At 47.1% G+C, this 19,508-nt stretch overlaps 2 protein-coding genes and 1 long non-coding RNA gene across 3 annotated transcripts in view; all 3 read right to left on the reverse strand.

Moving 5' to 3' along the window:
• Positions 1–2,828: 2,828 nt before the first annotated feature.
• LOC149345857 (uncharacterized) lies at positions 2,829–3,868 on the reverse strand. The gene is made up of 2 exons (XR_016292038.1): positions 3,737–3,868; positions 2,829–3,184 (listed from the first exon to the last, which is right to left on the reverse strand). It is a non-coding gene; the product is annotated as an uncharacterized LOC149345857 (long non-coding RNA).
• Positions 3,869–5,866: 1,998 nt separating this feature from the next.
• LOC149345858 (uncharacterized) lies at positions 5,867–12,519 on the reverse strand. Its single transcript, XM_089586263.1, has 4 exons — positions 10,287–12,519; positions 10,162–10,203; positions 7,952–8,038; positions 5,867–6,250 (listed from the first exon to the last, which is right to left on the reverse strand). The coding sequence occupies exons 1-4, from the start codon at positions 10,393–10,395 to the stop codon at positions 5,994–5,996; spliced, it is 495 nt and encodes a 164-aa protein (XP_089442389.1). The 5' UTR covers positions 10,396–12,519; the 3' UTR covers positions 5,867–5,993.
• LOC149345859 (uncharacterized) overlaps positions 6,261–19,508 on the reverse strand; it is a 91,127-nt gene continuing 77,879 nt past the window's right edge. Inside the window, exon 3 of the mRNA XM_089586259.1 lies at positions 6,261–6,777. The gene's annotated coding sequence lies outside the window, so the exon portion shown is untranslated. The remainder of the gene's footprint in view (positions 6,778–19,508) is intronic.

The raw sequence follows: 19,508 nt of genomic DNA on the forward strand, positions 1-19,508 counted from the left end.
GATTGAGACGATTTCGAGCGACTCGTAATCGCGCCCCAGCTATGGCGTTCGTCCCGGATGCGCTCGTCGGCGACAGCCATGCCGTTTTAAGCATAGAGAGAGAAAGGAATTTTAATGAGGGAAAGCTGGAGAGGTCGGCCGGTGGTAACATGGCCCTGGCCTGCTACTCCACACAGGGGAAAGGGAAGAGGAGGAAAAGGAAAGTGCGAATGAAGGCTGATTATGGCATAATACAATGAGTTTCTCGGGTGATGTCTACACACACACACACCACACTGGCTGGCACTCGCATCGCGGTGAGTAGACGCACATATAACTCATAAAACTGGTGTCAGCAATACAAACACCGACACATGTCATTAACCATGTAGGTTGTGCACAGGCGGTCACAGACGAGTATCCAGGCCTGTTTCACACAAAAAGTTGAGCAGGGCCTTTGTCACACGGCACCAGTCAGAACGTCTCGTCCTGGCGCCCAGAAGAGTTTCCTCAGAGAGAGGGCGAGAGTCCAGTTGTTTCACGGTCGCCTCCAATGTTGTTCTTTGAGCAGTATAGTTCGGGCACTCGCAAAGAAGGTGTCCAATAGTCTCTGGAGTGTGGCACTGTGCGCAATTTGGGTTACTTTCGATGCCGATCTTGTGAAGATAGTGTTTGGTGTAGGCAACGCCAAGCCGTAGCCGGTGGAGTAAAGTCCCATGACGTCGCACCACCATAGATGGCAAATGTAATCGTGAGCCAGCGTCAAGCTTACAGACGCGGTCCTGTTGATGACTCGAATCATGCCAGTGCGACTGCATTGCCGCTTGCATTAAATGCGCCAACAAGGCTCCAATGTCTGATCTAGAAAAGGCTATCTCAATGAAAGCACCATCACTATGTGCCATCCGAGCCTCGGCGTCAGCACGCTCGTTTCCCGCTATGCCGCAATGGCTCGGTATCCATTGAAACTTTATGATATGGCCGCGGTGGAAAGCTTCGGCTAACAAAACCACAATTTGTTGAACCAGCTGCTCGCATGCCCTTGGTTTTAGATAAGTTTGTACGACCTGCAATGCCGATCTCGAGTCGCAGAATATAGTCCATTGCTGCGCTGGCTGGTGACCAATATAAAGGACGGCTTCTCGTATGGCTGCCAATTCGGTTGCCGTAGAGGACGTTTTGTGCATGAGCCTGAAACGGTGACATGAGGCATTTCCTGGCACTATCACCGCTGCAGCTGAAGAAGTGGTCGTCACGGATCCGTCCACGAAAACATGCTGGGTGTTAGTATACATAGATGTAATGTATGACAGCGCCAGCTGTTTCAGTCCGACTGTTGGAATGTGCGTCTTCTTTGTTATCCCTGGGATTGTTGTCCGTATAGATGGTTTTGGTACTGCCCAAAGTGGCACCTCCGCAATCTGGTGTGGCGCGTAGTTCGAAGGCACCGCATTGCGCTGCATCCTAAGGGCTCTGGAAAAGGCTGCATCTGGACGCGCCGCGCTAATGTTGGTCAGGGGGTGATGACGATGCCTGGTCAGATGCCGCAAATGCACACGAAGTGGCTCCTGTTGAAAATAAATTCGTGCTGGGCAGGCTCGGGCCTCATAAAATGTGCCCCATGTAGAAGTTTTACATGGCAAACCCAAGCATACTCTTAAAGCACGAGCCTGCGCGCTTTCAAGCACATGCAGGCCTGATAGTCTGACTCCCGAGAGAACGGGTGCACTGTATCTGAGAAGACCGACTACCAGCGCCTGGTACACATGTAGTAAAGATCGCTCAGAGGGACCCCAACATTTTCCTGCCATACACCGCACAATGCTTGCAAAGCTGTCGAGCTTTTTCTTGAGCACAGAAATGTGCTTCGTCCAGGACAGGTCACGGTCTATCGTAACACCTAAGAATTTGTGATGTGTTACGTATGGAACAATTTGCCCGTCGATTGTGACCGGATACCACGCCATTAACTTGCGTGTGAAAGCCAATGCTACGCTTTTAGTTGGCGAAAGTTCAAGCCTCTGACGGCGCAAGTACGCAGACGTAATGGAAACCGAACGCTGCAATCTTGCTTGCACTTGGGGACGCGTGACACTTGATGTCCATATGCAAATATCGTCTGCGTAGGCGGATATCGAAACAGTCTTCGGCAGTTGTTTGAAAAGGCCAATGAGCACGAGATTGAACAACGTTGGACTAACCCAAGCAGCACACCAACAATGGACCGACGCTGGCATAATGCTGGTCAAAACCGGCTCGAAAGTCGTACCGACGTCGGCATTGGGGCAAAAAGTTACTTTTTCCAACCTTGGCCTGATGTTCGGACCAACACTGAACCGACATTCATGCCACTATCAGACCACTGTTCAGCCGCTCTACCAACACTGAACCGACATTCATGCCACTCTCAGACCACTGTTCAGCCGCTCTACCAACACTGAACCGACATTCATGCCACTCTCAGACCACTGTTCAGCCGCTCTACCAACACTGAACCGACATTCATGCCACTCTCAGACCACTGTTCAGCCGCTCTACCAACACTGAACCGACATTCATGCCACTATCAGACCACTGTTCAGCCGCTCTACCAACACTGAACCGACATTCATGCCGCTATTGTACCCACTTTCAGCCGCTCTACCAACACCGGCTTGACATACCACAATTAGGCCACTGTTCAGCCTTTCTGCTAACGCTTGCCCGAAGTTTATGCCATTGCATTTCCAGTTCAGCGAATATTCACATTCCAGTTAATGTTCGCATTGGGAAAGCCATGGGTTTTGGCATTGCAAAGCTGCAATCATCTCTTCTATACACATGCACAACAAAATGAGGCAACGAAAGAATCCAACTGAGAAACAATTTATTAAATAATTAGGCACCGTGGCTGGGGACGCGCGGTTGCGCGAGTCCTGCGAGGCAGCGAGGGCCGCGCAGGAGGCGGGACCTTGGGAAGGAGCCAGGGCCGCGCGGGAGGAGGATTTCTGGGAGGTGGGGGCCGCTTGGGGAAGGGAGGGCACTGTGCTGGGGGCTGAAGCACAGGGGCTCGCAGTGGTTGCCAGGCCGGCAGCGGTACTTGGCAGAAACGCTTCGGCAAAACGCCTTTTGCGTCCGCCGCCACGGTCCACCGAACCTGGCAACCACTTCCTAATAAACCCCTGCGCTTCCACCACATCCGCCCCCGTCTTCTCACAGATGGCATCTGCATAAGATAAGCGTTCATTTTAGGCCAGCAGAAAAACTTTGCTCGTTAACAGAAATCAAGATTATTTCAGCAACAGAGAAAACAGAAAAGGCCACAAGTACATGTTAACTCAAAGTGCGTGCCAAAATGAAAGGCCTACAGTATCCAAATACAACTTGAGGAGAAAATCCACCTGAAAGCTCTTCTAACCAACTGTATAAAGCTGCTGCGACATCACGGACGACCACTTTGCACTACTAACATATGGGAGCACAAATGGCTGGCAGATACAAGGCACGACTACGATCCATGACAAGAGATGGATGTGACTGGTGGGAGGGCTTTCTTTGAAAGGCATCTGCTGACTCATATATCTTCAGATGCACATGGAAGAAAACTGCAGATGACTACCCCCATAAAAACAGTAACAAAATATTCACCTGTAATGAAAAAGAAAACTGGTAAAGTATCAACTGAAAAGAAGAAAAGAAAACAAAGCGCAGCAGAACCTGGTGCATGTTCTTCCACTCATCTTTTAAAATTCATTTAAAAGCTACTGCAACAACATACCTGTTGCCACCTTGCATAACTTCAGGGCAATAAATGACCACTTGCCCTTGCGGCCATGGAGGCTGTACATCCTCTGTACAGCCACCCCCATGATGGTGGTCATTATGTTGGTGCCCACCTCCCTCAGGCCCTTGCCCCCCAGGCGGACAGCTGCTTTCACTGGAAAGAAACACCACAGGTGCACAAGCTATTAGGCACAAACATCAATTATAATTTCATTTAGTTTAGCAGAATCGAATAGCTAAGACAATTGTGTGACTACATGTCAACAGCCCATGCGAGTACCTACAATCATAATGCATAATTTCTGTATGATACAATAGCTTGACTAGTTGCTACCAGCAGAAAGCACCACCACCAATATGGACATTCTTTTTTTTCCCAGTTTACTAAGAGCAGGGAAACTTTAGCGATTAAGCAAAGGTGGCCAACTCCTACCCATTATGCTTTGCATCTTGGACATTATTATATTATAACTATAATGCTTTTTGCAGATATCTATGTACTGGATGTGTTTTCTCTGCACAGCCGTTACGCTAAAATTGATTTGGTTTGTAGAACTTAAAGTTCCAAAGTGACTCAGGCTATGATGAGGGACACCATAGTGGAGGGCTCCGGAAGTTTCGACCACGTGGGGTCTTTAACATGCGCCACTGACATCACACTGCACACGGGCGCCTTGCTTTTCGCCTCCATGGAAAACTGGCCATCACGGCTGGGTTTGAACCTGAGTCTTTGGGTTCAGCAGTCGAGTGCCCTAACCACTGAGCCACAATGGCGGGGCTCACTACCCTGAAATTGAGCAGTCTAATTAATGCTATACAAAGGGCGCTTATTTAAATCCCCAAGCACCTGAGTAAAGCTGCGTGCTTAGCAACCACATTTAATTAAACGATGTTGCTTGTTTTTGGCAGCAGATTAAGTAATGAAATGTGCATAATGTGAGCAAAAGACAGGGAAGAGGTGGGTTAAAGCTGCCCCATTATTTGGGAAACCTAGCCAAAATTAAAGACGCGCTGAGAGAGGACCAACTTCCAGCTGTGTTCACAGCAGTTCATGCAACAGTATATTAACCGAAAGCTCAGCTTCCTGTAAAACAGACCTTACAACATCCTTAATGTTAGCTACAAAGTCCACTGCTGAACTAAATTAAAACAGCACAACAATAAATGACAAATGTAAGGAAAATGAGGGGCTCGTTATGAGACACCTACGAAGAAAGGCAGCCACAGGCAACAAAAGCATAGGGGATTTTTTTTTGCTGTTGATCGATGTAAAACAATAATGTAATCACAGAAATATTTGACTGAGAAAAAAAATTTGTTGGAACCAAGTCTGTTATGCAACGACCGGCCACTGGCAGAGCTCTGGAAAACTACATCGAATGACATTGAGTGACACCATCTGAGAGCAACTGCCCCAAAAAAGCCTGTGACTGCACCGCCAAATACCAAGCTACTACAAGATGTGACAGGTGCAATGCTTCGCACAGAACCAGCATCAGTAGCTTGGTTTGCTGTTTAGCGCTCCTTCTCGCCTAAACGCTCTGATGCGACAGCAGTCTCGCAGGTGGCATTTTCTTTGCATTGCGTGGCTGAAACATGATGTGACAACTGGCACTTGCCGTAAGCAATATTGCGAGCGCCACATGTTCAGCACTGCTACTGAGCCCAACAAATTGATAGGAGCCAAAGAGCAGATAAAGAGAGTCCCCTAACAGCTGTCCCGACACGTGATGCAGTTTTTGCAAGCTCTGCTACCGGCTGGGCATTGCGTACCACTTTTGCTTCCAACAGTAAATCTCACCACACAAGGAATCGACAGGGCGTTCCAGTGAACACTCTCAAAAATTCCTAAAGAAGCGCAAGTTCGATATGGGAAAACAATTTTTTTTTTTGGAGGAACGATCTCTCAGCAGTGGTGGACATAATTTACTGCATAACTGTGCGTGTGTACCTGCAAATATTTCTTCTATTTTGAACTCCCTATTCTTAGGAATTCCTGAAAATGTTCACTGAAACAGCCAGTGTGTATATCAGCAAGCAACTTTCATGAACATTAACATTAACAAAACACACTGTGACAGCACACTCCAGCACAACAGTAGGAATTATATCTATGAAGAGCATGTTATTCACAGAGCACGGCATGCAAACACTCTTGGAGCTCAAGATTTCTTCACAAACCTCGCAATTACATTATGCATGCAAATCGTTAGTAGGCATTCATTTTTTCCAGACACGAATTATCAGAAACATTAAATCACCAGTCCAGCAGCCACGCTGTCGTCCTGGACGGCAGCTTCCACAGTGTCCAACTCCTCGGGGGAGAATGCGGGCAGTGCAAGGGTGGGAGGCGGTGGCGAGGGGGACACTGGCCGAGTCCTCTGCTCCAGCTGCCGGTCCGACCGCAGCAGCACATGATCCTCCAGCCTTTGTAACCGCTGCATTAAGTCGCGCTGCTGCTGTCGGACCTCCAGCACCAGGCACATCAGCTTCAGCAGGGTAGCTGAAACTGAAGCAATCAACAATTTCAGTGAGAGCAGGGTTAACCTGGGCGCAATAATATCATTTGCGCACTGAGGTACAATAAAGAACAGTATGAGGCTAACAGTAGGCAGCAACACACTCTGTACTATGCTCCTAAACTTCCACCAGTTTTTATCCTCCAGGACACTTCTAATTCATGTTCTATTCCTTGCTAGCCTAATTTAAATGCCATAAATGTCACCATGAACTGACAAACCCCTAGGTGAAATGGAGCTGCTCTATGTGTGATAGCTAGCACAGAACCTGCAGCCTTGTTGTGTAAAGGACTTCTCAGTCTATGAGCTTCGCCAATTTTTACATTGCTTCATGGGCATTTCCACTGCTATTGCACCATGGCAGAGATGGCAGCAGTTAGTCGCAAATGGATTCTTCCAGTGTCATGAGAAGCATGTGCTAATAGAAGCGAGAAAGCAGAGCAGGCCTGTGCCCTTAATATAGCATTGCACCATTTGGAAAGTATTGCTCACGGCAAAACCCACATTGGCCAAAATGCTGGAGGTAGACATCTGTTCTAACTGCAAGTGCTGGCAGGGATCAATGCATTAAAACTGCAACAAAGATAGCCCTTATGGAATTATAGCCCTTAGCTGACAGGCGAAATGCAACAAAGAGATGGACCAAATGTTTCTTGCTAGGCACAGGAGGTGCCAAACCGTTGAGACATAAAACAAGGTCACATTTATCTCTTACCACGCATCCATTTTGCTGCAGGCAAGACAAGACTAGGAGCCAGCTGATGTGCTCCACAAGGCAGTTAGGCTGTTCAGTTCTTTCCTAAGCAAGAGGTCCTCCTTCAGAGCATGCCACTATTATTGGCTGCTTATCTCCTTCAGCACCCTTTATGGGAGCTTTGTGATAGCGCAATTAATTTTTTTTCAGCACATTTCGCTGCATCCAAGGCACTGCATTGACTTCCAACCAGTAAACTTTTAAAATACTTTGAAAGACAATGAAAAATTACAATATGGGCCTTGCTGACCAACCGCAACCAAGCGACCAAATTATGCTGGTAAGGAAACAAATGCACAGAACATGGGACTACTGTGTAGAGTGCAATTCGTAGGAGTGGCTTCCTGGTGGTGATGTAGGCCGAGAGAGGCAACAGAAATGCCAGGATCCAAAAGAACCCAACAAAAGCACAACATACAGCTCTTGGGAAGGGCACACAACAACCACTCCACTATGAATCACAAGAGGAGAAAGCAATGGAAGTACTAGGTTGTAAATTCCAGTACCACTTCAGTTCAATACAATCGGTTTTGAGAAATACATGTGATGATTTTCAGAGTGACCCCTTTCAAAGCACATAGTTTGAAACTAGAAATGTGCTCCTAGCACCGTTTCAAGAGCCACTGAGGAGAACTCCGTGCAAATATCTTCCTGAATAAGTATATTCTCTAGGTCTTTCTGGGCCCGTTGACTGCTGCTCGGCAGCAGCAGGTACAATGAGAAATTTAAAATTTGCTGTTTTTCTTTAAGGCAAAGCAGATCTAGCTTCTATATTTTGTTGTGTCACTTGATACTAGACAAAATAGGAGTGTATTTAAAAGAAAGGAACACAGTGAAAAGACGGGACAAGCAGCATTTGTTCTGTCCTCTCACTGTGTCCCCATGTTTGGCTTGCATTTCTCTTTTTGCACAAAAGTAAACAAAGTGAAAATCTCACCATCAACAGTCCCAGCTGTCGACCCCTCCAGCTTGCTGGGTGGCGCACTGTTTTCGTTCACGCTCTCCCCAGCGTGATTCAGTGGGGCTGGAGATGAACATGCGTCATTGATGGCAATCCAGGAAGTACAGAACACACTACTGTGTACAACCACAATGTCACATTTCTATCCTAATTGAATGCAGAAATGCTACTTCAGGATATTTTTGGAGAAGGGACAGAACAGTTGCATGGCCAGGCTGTTTTGCATACAGGTGATCTTTTTAAAACACAATAGACACAAAATTACGAAGTTCAGAAACAAATTCCTGGTTATATAGAGATGCCCCCCAGGCAATAGTAACACTTCCTTTGGCCGAAAAGATATTTTAATTTGGTTTCAATCACAGGCTGTACAAAGACTTCATAATTCAAAACCCATCAAAACCGACACCTCCATGACAAGTAGTTGACGTGACAATCAATGTCACATCATGCAGATACCTATGACACATAAAAGAACGTTGTGATCCGACTGCGGCGGCGCGTTTCGATGGAGGCGAAACGCAAGAGGTGCCCGTGTGCTGTGCGATGTCAGTGCACGTTGAAGATCCCCAGTCGGCTGAAATTATCCCAGGGCGCTATGGCACCTCCTTCTTCCTTTCTTCTCACACTCCCTCCTTTATCCCTTCTCTTATGAATGTCCACCGAAATGCGAGAGAATTACTGCACCACTTTCTTTCCTGAAAAATCAGTTTTCAATTTTTTAAATATGTGTCTATAGTACTTCAATAATTACATTTCTCATGCACCAGCATGGTGCATTGGTACCGTATTTTCCGGTGTATAAGACGCGGCTTTTTTAAAAAATCTTGCTGGTGCGTCCTATACAAGGGTGCGTCTTATATGCGAATTTTTCGTTTTTTTTAGAGAGTTCAGAAATTACTCAGGTTCATGTTCAAGCCTTTTTTACCGAAAAAATATCACTAGCAATGAAGCGGTTGTAACACGGTTAATACTTCAATACGGGGACCACCGTGCGCAACTTTTTTTAGGTGAACTTTATCATGAAACGACGGGGATGACGACTTCCAGGATCACAAACACACCACCGTTTCGGAGGCCCCAAGCAAAAGTAATGTGAAATGCCAAAAGATGACGACAATCACGCTTCTCGCCATTGTCAAGACAAGCCAGGACAAGCCGGCGTTCTTTTTTCAGCCACCCTTTGCCACTTTGTTTGCTCCATGTACGTAGTGCGAAGAGAATATTTCAGTCGCGTTGCCACCAGAAATGGACGAACTTTTTGATAGCGCATCCGAAGGTGAAGACTTCGAAGGTTTTAAGTAGAAATAAAATGTTCTTATGGACATGTGGGAGAGTTTTTTCGTTTTTCTTTCTTTTTTTTCCAAAACGTGGGCAGGAATGACGTGAGTGTTGCCTTTTTCGACCACTTAGCGTTGCTTAAGAATTTCTCACAAGTACGGTGAATTTCGTGATGGTCGCGCAAGCGTGTTTAATTGATCCTCACTAGCCCAACTGGGAAAACTGGGGTGCGTCTTATATAAGGGTGCGTCTTATATAGCAACTTTTTCAATTACAGCCTGCATATATGGCGGGTGCGTCTTATACACTGGAAAATGCGGTTCATTTAAGGACACAAAAGAAACTGTCATGGCGAAACCAAAAACAGAGAGCGGAATATATGTCATGTGAATAGAAACCTGTTCGCAGTACTGTTAACGTGGGTAAGAGAGTTTGCCACGAAATGGTTACTGGCAGATTCACTGCTGATCTGAGAGCATGGCAAATGTAAAAAGCTGATGCCAAGTCTGAGCACGTTCCATTTCTCTGCAAGTGCAATTAGCTACGGTGGAGTTTTTTTCCCAGATTTTGCAAGCATACTACCATAAATCCCCAATCAAAACGAACACAATGTCGACCTTACATTAAATAGAAATGAGAAATGGTGTTTTAGTTTTAAGGCGGTTAACATCCAAAGGCGACTCAGGCTATGAGGGACGCCGTAGTGAAGGGCTCCGGAAATTTCGACCACCTGGGGTTCTTCAACGTGCACTGACATCGCACAGCACACGGGCCTCTAGAATTTCGCCTCCATCAAAATTCGACCGCCTTGGCCGGGATCAAACCCGCGTCTTTCGGGTCAGCAGCCGAGCGCCGTAACCACTGAGCCACCGCGGCGGCTTAACAAATGAGAATTCATGTCTTACGTGGTGACGGCAGCTGTACAACATCGTTGTGGCCCTCATTTCCTAAAAAAGAATTGCACATGAACGTCTTGTTGAGTATGCAAAATAATTTCTCATCAATAAAGAAATATGAGAATTTCAATTACCAGAAACTGCCGAGCTTTCTAGGGCTGAAGTGAACTCGTAGCGCCGCACCTTTTTTTCGGCGCTCTTGTAGGATCCTGCAAACATTCTCAATATCTCGACAAAAACCATGTCATCTCCAAGCAACAGTACGGATTTAAAAAAAAAACAAAACAACTGAGGCCGCCTTACTGGAAATCAAAGAAAAGCTAATTGAAAACATAGAAAATAAACTGCTAACAGTTGGCATATTCCTTGATATGAGGAAAGCGTTTGACTCGGTTAACCATAAGATATTGCTTGAAAAAATGCAGTGTTATGGAATACGCGGCGTTCCTTTAACCTTATTTGCTAGCTACCTTGACAACCGATCTCAAACAACTATCATTAACGGTATTTCATCTGGGATCGGTCAGATTGTGTCTGGTGTGCCACAGGGCTCCGTTCTAGGACCAACGTTGTTCTTATTATATATTAATGATATCGTCAACCTTCATCCAGCAGACAACATTATAATCTATGCAGACGATACTAACGTATTTTTTTCAGGGCAAGATAGTAATATTTTGCAAGCAGCCTCCAATAGTTGGTTATCCCAATTGTCTGTTTGGTTAAAATCAAATAGGTTAGAACTTAATGTCAGGAAAACAAAGTACATACTGTTTAGAGCCAAAAATAAGGAAGTTCCGAACAACTTCCAAATTCACTTCGAGCAAGCTCCTATAACTCGTGTCAGCTCTACAATGTTCCTTGGAGTCATTTTTGAAGAACATTTACTCTGGACAGATCGTGTAAACTACATTTGCACTAAAATGGCTCGCTCTGTTGGTATCCTAAATAAATTTCGCACAATACTGCCTCGAAAATTCAAACTACAAATTTATTTCTCTCTAGTCTTTTCGCATGTACAATATTGTTTGTTGATCTGGGGAACGACTACCTCAACCAATTTTGTGAAAGTACTTACTTTACAAAAAAGAGCTGTACGAGCGATTGATAACTTACATTACAGTGAGAGCACGGGTCCTTCCTTCCTCAACCATAGACTGCTAACCATCACGGCCGCTTACCACAAGAAGCTTGCTGTTTATATCAGAAACCTTATGAAAGGAAACTGGCAGACTTTCGAGAGCACATATTTAATTGCCCAAACAGCATACAGTCTTAGGCACCCTCAATACCATGCACCAAAATCTCGTACAAACTATGGGTTTCAAAAACTAACTCACATAATTCCTCATAATTAAACACGTATCCATACTTAACAGAATTGTCACTACAAAATATGTCCGAGGGCTGCTTTGCTGACTTGATGCCCGTTCAGCTGCCTGTATAGCAACACTCAGGCCAACAGACTATCAGTTTGAAAGCCTGTGAAACACTCATGTGGCAGAGGCATTGTTTTATTTACAATTAAAAGTGTGATTCTGGTTTCTAGGATTTAACAGCTTTAAGCTATGAAGAATGATGTAGCGGAAGACTCCAGATTAATTTAGACCACATGGGGTTGTTTAACATGCACTGATATTACACAGCACAAGCGCATTCTGCACTGCTCCATTTCACCACAGACAGGATGTAACCTGGGCCCTCGGCTCAGCAGCATGGACCACTCAGCCACTGCGACAGGCTAACAATTCAAACTGAACTAAATGTAAACAGCTGGATGAGTTGGTTCTGAATTTGCATTATGAAACACTGTCTCAGTGCACAACAAACATGGATGAGGAAAGAGCACACAACGCAAAGCATCAATTGATGTCTGGCATTTGTATTGTGTGCTCTTTCCTTGTCTGTGCTTTTTGTGTGCCAAAAAATGTTTCATAATGCAAAAAAAAAAATTACCATACTAAACCTTTCTGTACTAAATATTATTAAGCATACTGAGTGCAGCACTAATTCTGGGAACTACAGGTCTTCAAAAACAAGGCACTAATGAGTTTCAGAAGTAGTTCATCAGCTTACAAGTGCAATAGCTAACAGTTCATTCTGCTCCTCTTTTTGACAGCTGGCTAAGCGGTGGCTATCAACATGACTTCTTAGTCGTAATTTAGCCATGCAGAGGTGCAGACTCACAGAATCTAGCAAAGAGGCCTTTACAATCGCTGATGAAGCTACCATCAATATGTCTGCAATAAGACTACTTATGGCAAGTGGTAACGACGACCACTGGGCAACGCATCCACTCCCCTCCGAGAGCTGGCTCGGCCTCAGCTTTTGCGAGCCGCGTCACCTCCGAGCTCCTGGCCACAGGCCAGTAGCTGATGGCGACGTAGGGGCACGGGTGTAGTCAGGATCGCTCAAACAGTGGCACCGCCAGACTGGACACGGAATGCTTGGGCACTCAGCGTCTCCTGTGAGCGCTCTGTTGCAGCACGAAAGAAGAGTGCCAGCTGGTCAGCCGCGCCTGTCAACGCTGCCGGAGCCCCGGGTGCGCACAGCACTGCCTGCTGCGCGCCGCCCTCGCTAAAGAGGTGTAGCATCTGGCCGGAGGTCAGCACGGCCGCCCAGTTGGCGCCCAGCGCAAAACCCTCGACCGTCTCGTCGCCCTGCAAGTCGGCGCTCCATCCGGCGGGCACGCAGAACACGCTCGACTCTGTGGTCAGCAGCACAGAGCGCTCGCCCAGCGCAGCTGCTGCCCGGCAGCTGCACCAGGCATCCGTGCCGGTTGACAACCATTTGTCGCTCCTCAGGATAACGGCAAACTTTCACCGTTACGAGGCCTCATTACAAACTAGAAAATTCGAAATGTGCTGAACACAATTCGCGAACCACCGCTAGTGTCGATACGACAGGTAATGTGGCACAGAAGATACTTACTTGTGGATTTCCATATCTGGCTCTTGTTCCCTCTCAGTGAGGTCAGCATATGCAACACGCAATACCTCAGCATCCAAGCAGAGGGTAAAAAAATAATCGTCTTCACAGATGCAGTCATTCGTCCGAGCTCCGCACTGCACGAGGTCCTGACAGCAGAGCCGCTCCGTTACCGATGGCATAGGCCGTCAGTGTCCGCACCGACACCTGTAAGCAATATTCTTCCACTTATGTTAATGGTCAGATTTAAGAACAAACATAATATAGGCACAATGGTTCTATTGGAACATTTCTGAGTACGAGAACTGGCATGTCCAGCAAGGCATACAGCAGCGTTTCAAGCGCTACTTCCATCCGTCCGTACTATGGTCCGATACGGAATCGAAATAATAAACCTATTACATATTCACCAAGCGTTCATTTCATTGCAAAGGAAGGAGGCAAAAGCAGCAGATCGTTTGACGTCATCGTCTTGCGAAGGATCCCCGGGCGGTGGCAGCGGCAACGTGGTTGGATGATCGCCGCTGTCACACGGAGGGCTCGAAGGTGGGCTGCAGCGGTCTCGGTTGTTTCTGGGTGTATCCTCGTAAGGAGTAAGGCTCAGACCTTTGCTCCGTCTCAGTATAATAATAATAATAATAATGCTTTATTTCCACCAAATCAAATACAATTTGATGGAGGAGGGGAGGAAAAAAGCGGCTATCCGCTTGACGGAGTTCTCCTCTCCTGTTGAGACGGCAGTGACAGAAAACGAGGAACTAAATTGAACATCAAGTCATCAAGTCATTAAGAACATAAAACGAAGAACTAAATTGAACATCAAGTCATAGATGAACAAAAACATCAATATAAGCAATGTCTGTAACCGAACAGAATACACAGAAATCAAAAGGGGGTATCAGCAACGAAAAAGGGGTATCAGCACAGTAGACGACCAGTCATCAAATAACAAAAAGGGTGGAGAGTAATTCATAAAACAGGAGTTGATGTATTAGCACTTAACCAAATGAACAATCATGCTACGCAGAGAGGAGATGGTGATTTCACGGAGGTTTACGCCTGCTTCAATTAACTGGTTTTGTAAATACGGTAGTTGGTAATTAAGTCTTTGACGACCGTAGCTAGTTCTTGTGAATGGTAAACCCATTGTGGTTTGTGGCGATGTGGATATGGTCAATCGGACTGATGCAAAGGAGCCATAGAGGAAATAAATAATTGCATGCTGCATCTCTGAAAAATCGGAGAAGTTCATTCTTCGGCGCTTCGCATCTTCTTCCGTGTTGCTATTGTTTGTTTACACGAGTCGAGCACCCACATGCTTGTAACCGTGGAAACGAGGCCGTCATCTTCAGCGAAAATGTGTTGCAGCGACCAGGAAACCATGGGACGCTATCTTCCATGGCGTTGTAGTGACGTACTCGTGTAGGCTGTTTCGATTGGTCCCGCTGTGTGTCGTCATTGTGCGAGTGAAACAGTAAAGCGAAGGCAGGGAAAATTGAGTTAAGGGTAATTTTTTGTTTGCTTATATTTTGAAAATTCATTCCTTAATAACTCCCGTTCTAGTGCATCGATTCCAGTAACTCTTTTTGATTTGGTATCTGCGTGGCATGAAGAATTCATCTAAAGCATATCAGAAAAGCGTTGCTGGGTCCCTTCAAGTGCTCGCTAGTAATGTGATCGCTAGTCTCTCAAGGTTGTTGGTGCAAAGCAAGGTTCAAATCCGAACAGGCTACTACAACCAACGTACACCACCAGGAAGAGCAGCATAAATGCTACGCCCGGTGTTACGTTTTCTGGCTCCCTTGATATGTGGGGCATTTTTTGCTTCTTAGTGCCTTCATAAATCTTCAGTACAGGTTCCAAAAACTTGCTGGCCTTGTTGTGCGGTTCTTGAGCAATTTCATTTCTGCGACATACTCCTTGAGCACTTCCCGTCTTCCCCAAGGCCAAGTCCGAGTTTGTCATGCTTGTAGAGGCTTCTGCTGTTTGAACTCTTTCCAAGATGTGGAAAGCCTCGCTTGTCATTCAGTTTGATGACACTGCTCGAGTAGTTTCCATGATCTTCTGATTTCTTCTTTCAGGTCTGCTAGCGATGACCACACAATGATAGTGTGTCTGCAGACTGTCGCATATTCTTTGCATCCCGCAGAGCTTCGCAAGTGCATGAATAACCATGCACACACAACATGCACTCGCTGCACTTCAGAGGGCAGCAGGCACCATCTATCACTAGCGGCCACCTGTACCCAGTAGGGTCCGCTACTTAGCATGAACACAGCTGCGGCTTAGTCCGCATAGGGCAGGTTGCCATTGTTGGTGAACCCAGAGCACTGGAAGCGGCGATGGCGACGTAGGGGCACGGGTGTAGTCAGGATCGCTCGAACAGTGGCACCGCCAGACTGGACACGGAATGCTTTGGCACTCAGCGTCTCCTGTGAGCGCTCTGCTGCAGCACGAAAGAAGAGTGCCAGCTGGTCAGCCGCGCCTGTCAACGCTGCCGGAGCCCCGGGTGCGCACAGCACTGCCTGCTGCGCGCCGCCCTCGGTGAAGAGGTGTAGCATCTGGCCGGAGGTCAGCACGGCCGCCCAGTTGGCGCCCAGCGCAAAACCCTCGACCGTCTAGTCGCCCTGCAAGTCGGCGCTCCATCCGGTGGGCACGCAGAACACGCTCGACTCTGTGGTCAGCAGCACAGAGCGCTCGCCCAGCTCAGCTGCTGCCCGGCAGCTGCACCAGGCATCCGTGCCGGTTGACAACCATTTGTCGCTCCTCAGGATAACGGCAAACTTTCACCGTTACGAGGCCTCATTACAAACTAGAAAATTCGAAATGTGCTGAACACAATTCGCGAACCACCGCTAGTGTCGATACGACAGGTAATGTGGCACAGAAGATACTTACTTGTGGATTTCCATATCTGGCTCTTGTTCCCTCTCAGTGAGGTCAGCGTATGCAACACGCAATACCTCAGCATCCAAGCAGAGGGTAAAAAAATAATCGTCTTCACAGATGCAGTCATTCGTCCGAGCTCCGCACTGCACGAGGTCCTGACAGCAGAGCCGCTCCGTTACCGATGGCATAGGCCGTCAGTGTCCGCACCGACACCTGTAAGCAATATTCTTCCACTTATGTTAATGGTCAGATTTAAGAACAAACATAATATAGGCACAATGGTTCTATTGGAACATTTCTGAGTACGAGAACTGGCATGTCCAGCAAGGCATACAGCAGCGTTTCAAGCGCTACTTCCATCCGTCCGTACTATGGTCCGATATGGAATCGAAATAATAAACCTATTACATATTCACCAAGCGTTCATTTCATTGCAAAGGAAGGAGGCAAAAGCAGCAGATCGTTTGACGTCATCGTCTTGCGAAGGATCCCCGGGCGGTGGCAGCGGCAACGTGGTTGGATGATCGCCGCTGTCACACGGAGGGCTCGAAGGTGGGCTGCAGCGGTCTCGGTTGTTTCTGGGTGTATCCTCGTAAGGAGTAAGGCTCAGACCTTTGCTCCGTCTCAGTATAATAATAATAATAATAATGCTTTATTTCCACCAAATCAAATACAATTTGATGGAGGAGGGGAGGAAAAAAGCGGCTATCCGCTTGACGGAGTTCTCCTCTCCTGTTGAGACGGCAGTGACAGAAAACGAGGAACTAAATTGAACATCAAGTCATCAAGTCATTAAGAACATAAAACGAAGAACTAAATTGAACATCAAGTCATAGATGAACAAAAACATCAATATAAGCAATGTCTGTAACCGAACAGAATACACAGAAATCAAAAGGGGGTATCAGCAACGAAAAAGGGGTATCAGCACAGTAGACGACCAGTCATCAAATAACAAAAAGGGTGGAGAGTAATTCATAAAACAGGAGTTGATGTATTAGCACTTAACCAAATGAACAATCATGCTACGCAGAGAGGAGATGGTGATTTCACGGAGGTTTACGCCTGCTTCAATTAACTGGTTTTGTAAATACGGTAGTTGGTAATTAAGTCTTTGACGACCGTAGCTAGTTCTTGTGAATGGTAAACCCATTGTGGTTTGTGGCGATGTGGATATGGTCAATCGGACTGATGCAAAGGAGCCATAGAGGAAATAAATAATTGCATGCTGCATCTCTGAAAAATCGGAGAAGTTCATTCTTCGGCGCTTCGCATCTTCTTCCGTGTTGCTATTGTTTGTTTACACGAGTCGAGCACCCACATGCTTGTAACCGTGGAAACGAGGCCGTCATCTTCAGTGAAAATGTGTTGCAGCGACCAGGAAACCATGGGACGCTATCTTCCATGGCGTTGTAGTGACGTACTCGTGTAGGCTGTTTCGATTGGTCCCGCTGTGTGTCGTCATTGTGCGAGTGAAACAGTAAAGCGAAGGCAGGGAAAATTGAGTTAAGGGTAATTTTTTGTTTGCTTATATTTTGAAAATTCATTCCTTAATAACTCCCGTTCTAGTGCATCGATTCCAGTAACTCTTTTTGATTTGGTATCTGCGTGGCATGAAGAATTCATCTAAAGCATATCAGAAAAGCGTTGCTGGGTCCCTTCAAGTGCTCGGTAGTAATGTGATCGCTAGTCTCTCAAGGTTGTTGGTGCAAAGCAAGGTTCAAATCCGAACAGGCTACTACAACCAACGTACACCACCAGGAAGAGCAGCATAAATGCTACGCCCGGTGTTACGTTTTCTGGCTCCCTTGATATGTGGGGCATTTTTTGCTTCTTAGTGCCTTCGTAAATCTTCAGTACAGGTTCCAAAAACTTGCTGGCCTTGTTGTGCGGTTCTTGAGCAATTTCATTTCTGCGACATACTCCTTGAGCACTTCCCGTCTTCCCCAAGGCCAAGTCCGAGTTTGTCATGCTTGTAGAGGCTTCTGCTGTTTGAACTCTTTCCAAGATGTGGAAAGCCTCGCTTGTCATTCAGTTTGATGACACTGCTCGAGTAGTTTCCATGATCTTCTGATTTCTTCTTTCAGGTCTGCTAGCGATGACCACACAATGATAGTGTGTCTGCAGACTGTCGCATATTCTTTGCATCCCGCAGAGCTTTGCAAGTGCATGAATAACCATGCACATACAACATGCACTCGCTGCACTTCAGAGGGCAGCAGGCACCATCTATCACTAGCGGCCACCTGTACCCAGTAGGGTCCGCTACTTAGAATGAACACAGCTGCGGCTTAGTCCGCATAGGGCAGGTTGCCATTGTTGGTGAACCCAGAGCACTGGAAGCGGCGATGGCGACCGAGGGGCACGGGTGTAGTCAGGATCGCTCGAACAGTGGCACCGCCAGACTGGACACGGAATGCTTGGGCACTCAGCGTCTCCTGTGAGCGCTCGGCTGCAGCACGAAAGAAGAGTGCCAGCTGGTCAGCCGTGCCTGTCAACGCTTCCGGAGCCCCGGGTGCGCACAGCACTGCCTGCTGCGCGCCGCCCTCGCTGAAGAGGTGTAGCATCTGGCCGGGGGTCAGCACGGCCGCCCAGTTGGCGCCCAGCGCAAAACCCTCGACCGTCTCGTCGCCATGCAAGTCGGCGCTCCATCCGGCGGGCACGCAGAACACGCTCGACTCCGTGGCCAGCAGCACAGAGCGCTCGCCCAGCGCAGCTGCTGCCCGGAAGGCTGCAGCTCCAGCTGTGCCACAGGAGCAGGTGCACGCCGCCCGGCAGCTGCACCAGGCATCCGTGCTGGTTGACAACCATTTGTCGCTCCTCAGGATAACGGCATACTTTCACCGTTACAAGGCCTCATTACAAACTAGAAAATTTGAAATGTGCTGAACACAACTTGCGAACCACCGCTAGTGTCGATACGACAGATAATGTGGCACAGAAGATACTTACTTGTGGATTTCCATATCTGGCTCTTGTTCCCTCTCAGTCAGGTCAGCGTATGCAACACGCAATACCTCAGCATCCAAGCAGAAGGTAAAAAAATAATCGTCTTCACAGATGCAGTCATTCGTCCGAGCTCCGCACTGCACGAGGTCCCGACAGCAGAGCCGCTCCGTTACCGATGGCATAGGCCGTCAGTGTCCGCACCGACACCTGTAAGCAATATTTCTCCACTCATGTTAATGGTCAGATTTAAGAACAAACATAATATAGGCACAATAGTTCTATTGGAACATTTCTGAGTACGAGAACTGGCATGTCCAGCAAAGCATACAGCACAGTTTCAAGCGCTACTTCCATCCAACCGTACTATGGTCCGATACGGAATCGAAATAATAAACATATTACATATTCACCAAGCGTTCATTTCATTGCAAAGGAAGGAGGCATAAGCAGCAGATCGTTTCACATCATCGTCTTGCGAAGGATCCCCGGGCGGCGGCGGCGGCAACGTGGTTGGACGATCGCCGGTGTCACACGGAGGGCTCGAAGGTGGGCTGCAGCGGTCTCGGTTGTTTCTGGGTGTATCCTCGTAA

This window comes from Amblyomma mixtum, chromosome 4 (genome assembly GCF_055824585.1).
Source record: "Amblyomma mixtum isolate Tamu chromosome 4, ASM5582458v1, whole genome shotgun sequence".
Classification (NCBI taxonomy): Eukaryota; Metazoa; Arthropoda; class Arachnida; order Ixodida; family Ixodidae; genus Amblyomma; species Amblyomma mixtum.

Excerpts from the sequence above, each read along its gene's own strand:
- LOC149345858 (XM_089586263.1), bottom strand. The coding sequence starts at position 10,395 with ATGGTTTTTGTCGAGATATTGAGAATGTTTGCAGGATCCTACAAGAGC. Across the intron at positions 10,204-10,286 it reads AGAAAGCTCGGCAGTTTCTG|GAAATGAGGGCCACAACGAT; the intron begins GTAATTGAAATT and ends ATTCTTTTTTAG. Across the intron at positions 8,039-10,161 it reads TGTACAGCTGCCGTCACCAC|CCCCACTGAATCACGCTGGG; the intron begins GTAAGACATGAA and ends GTTCATCTCCAG.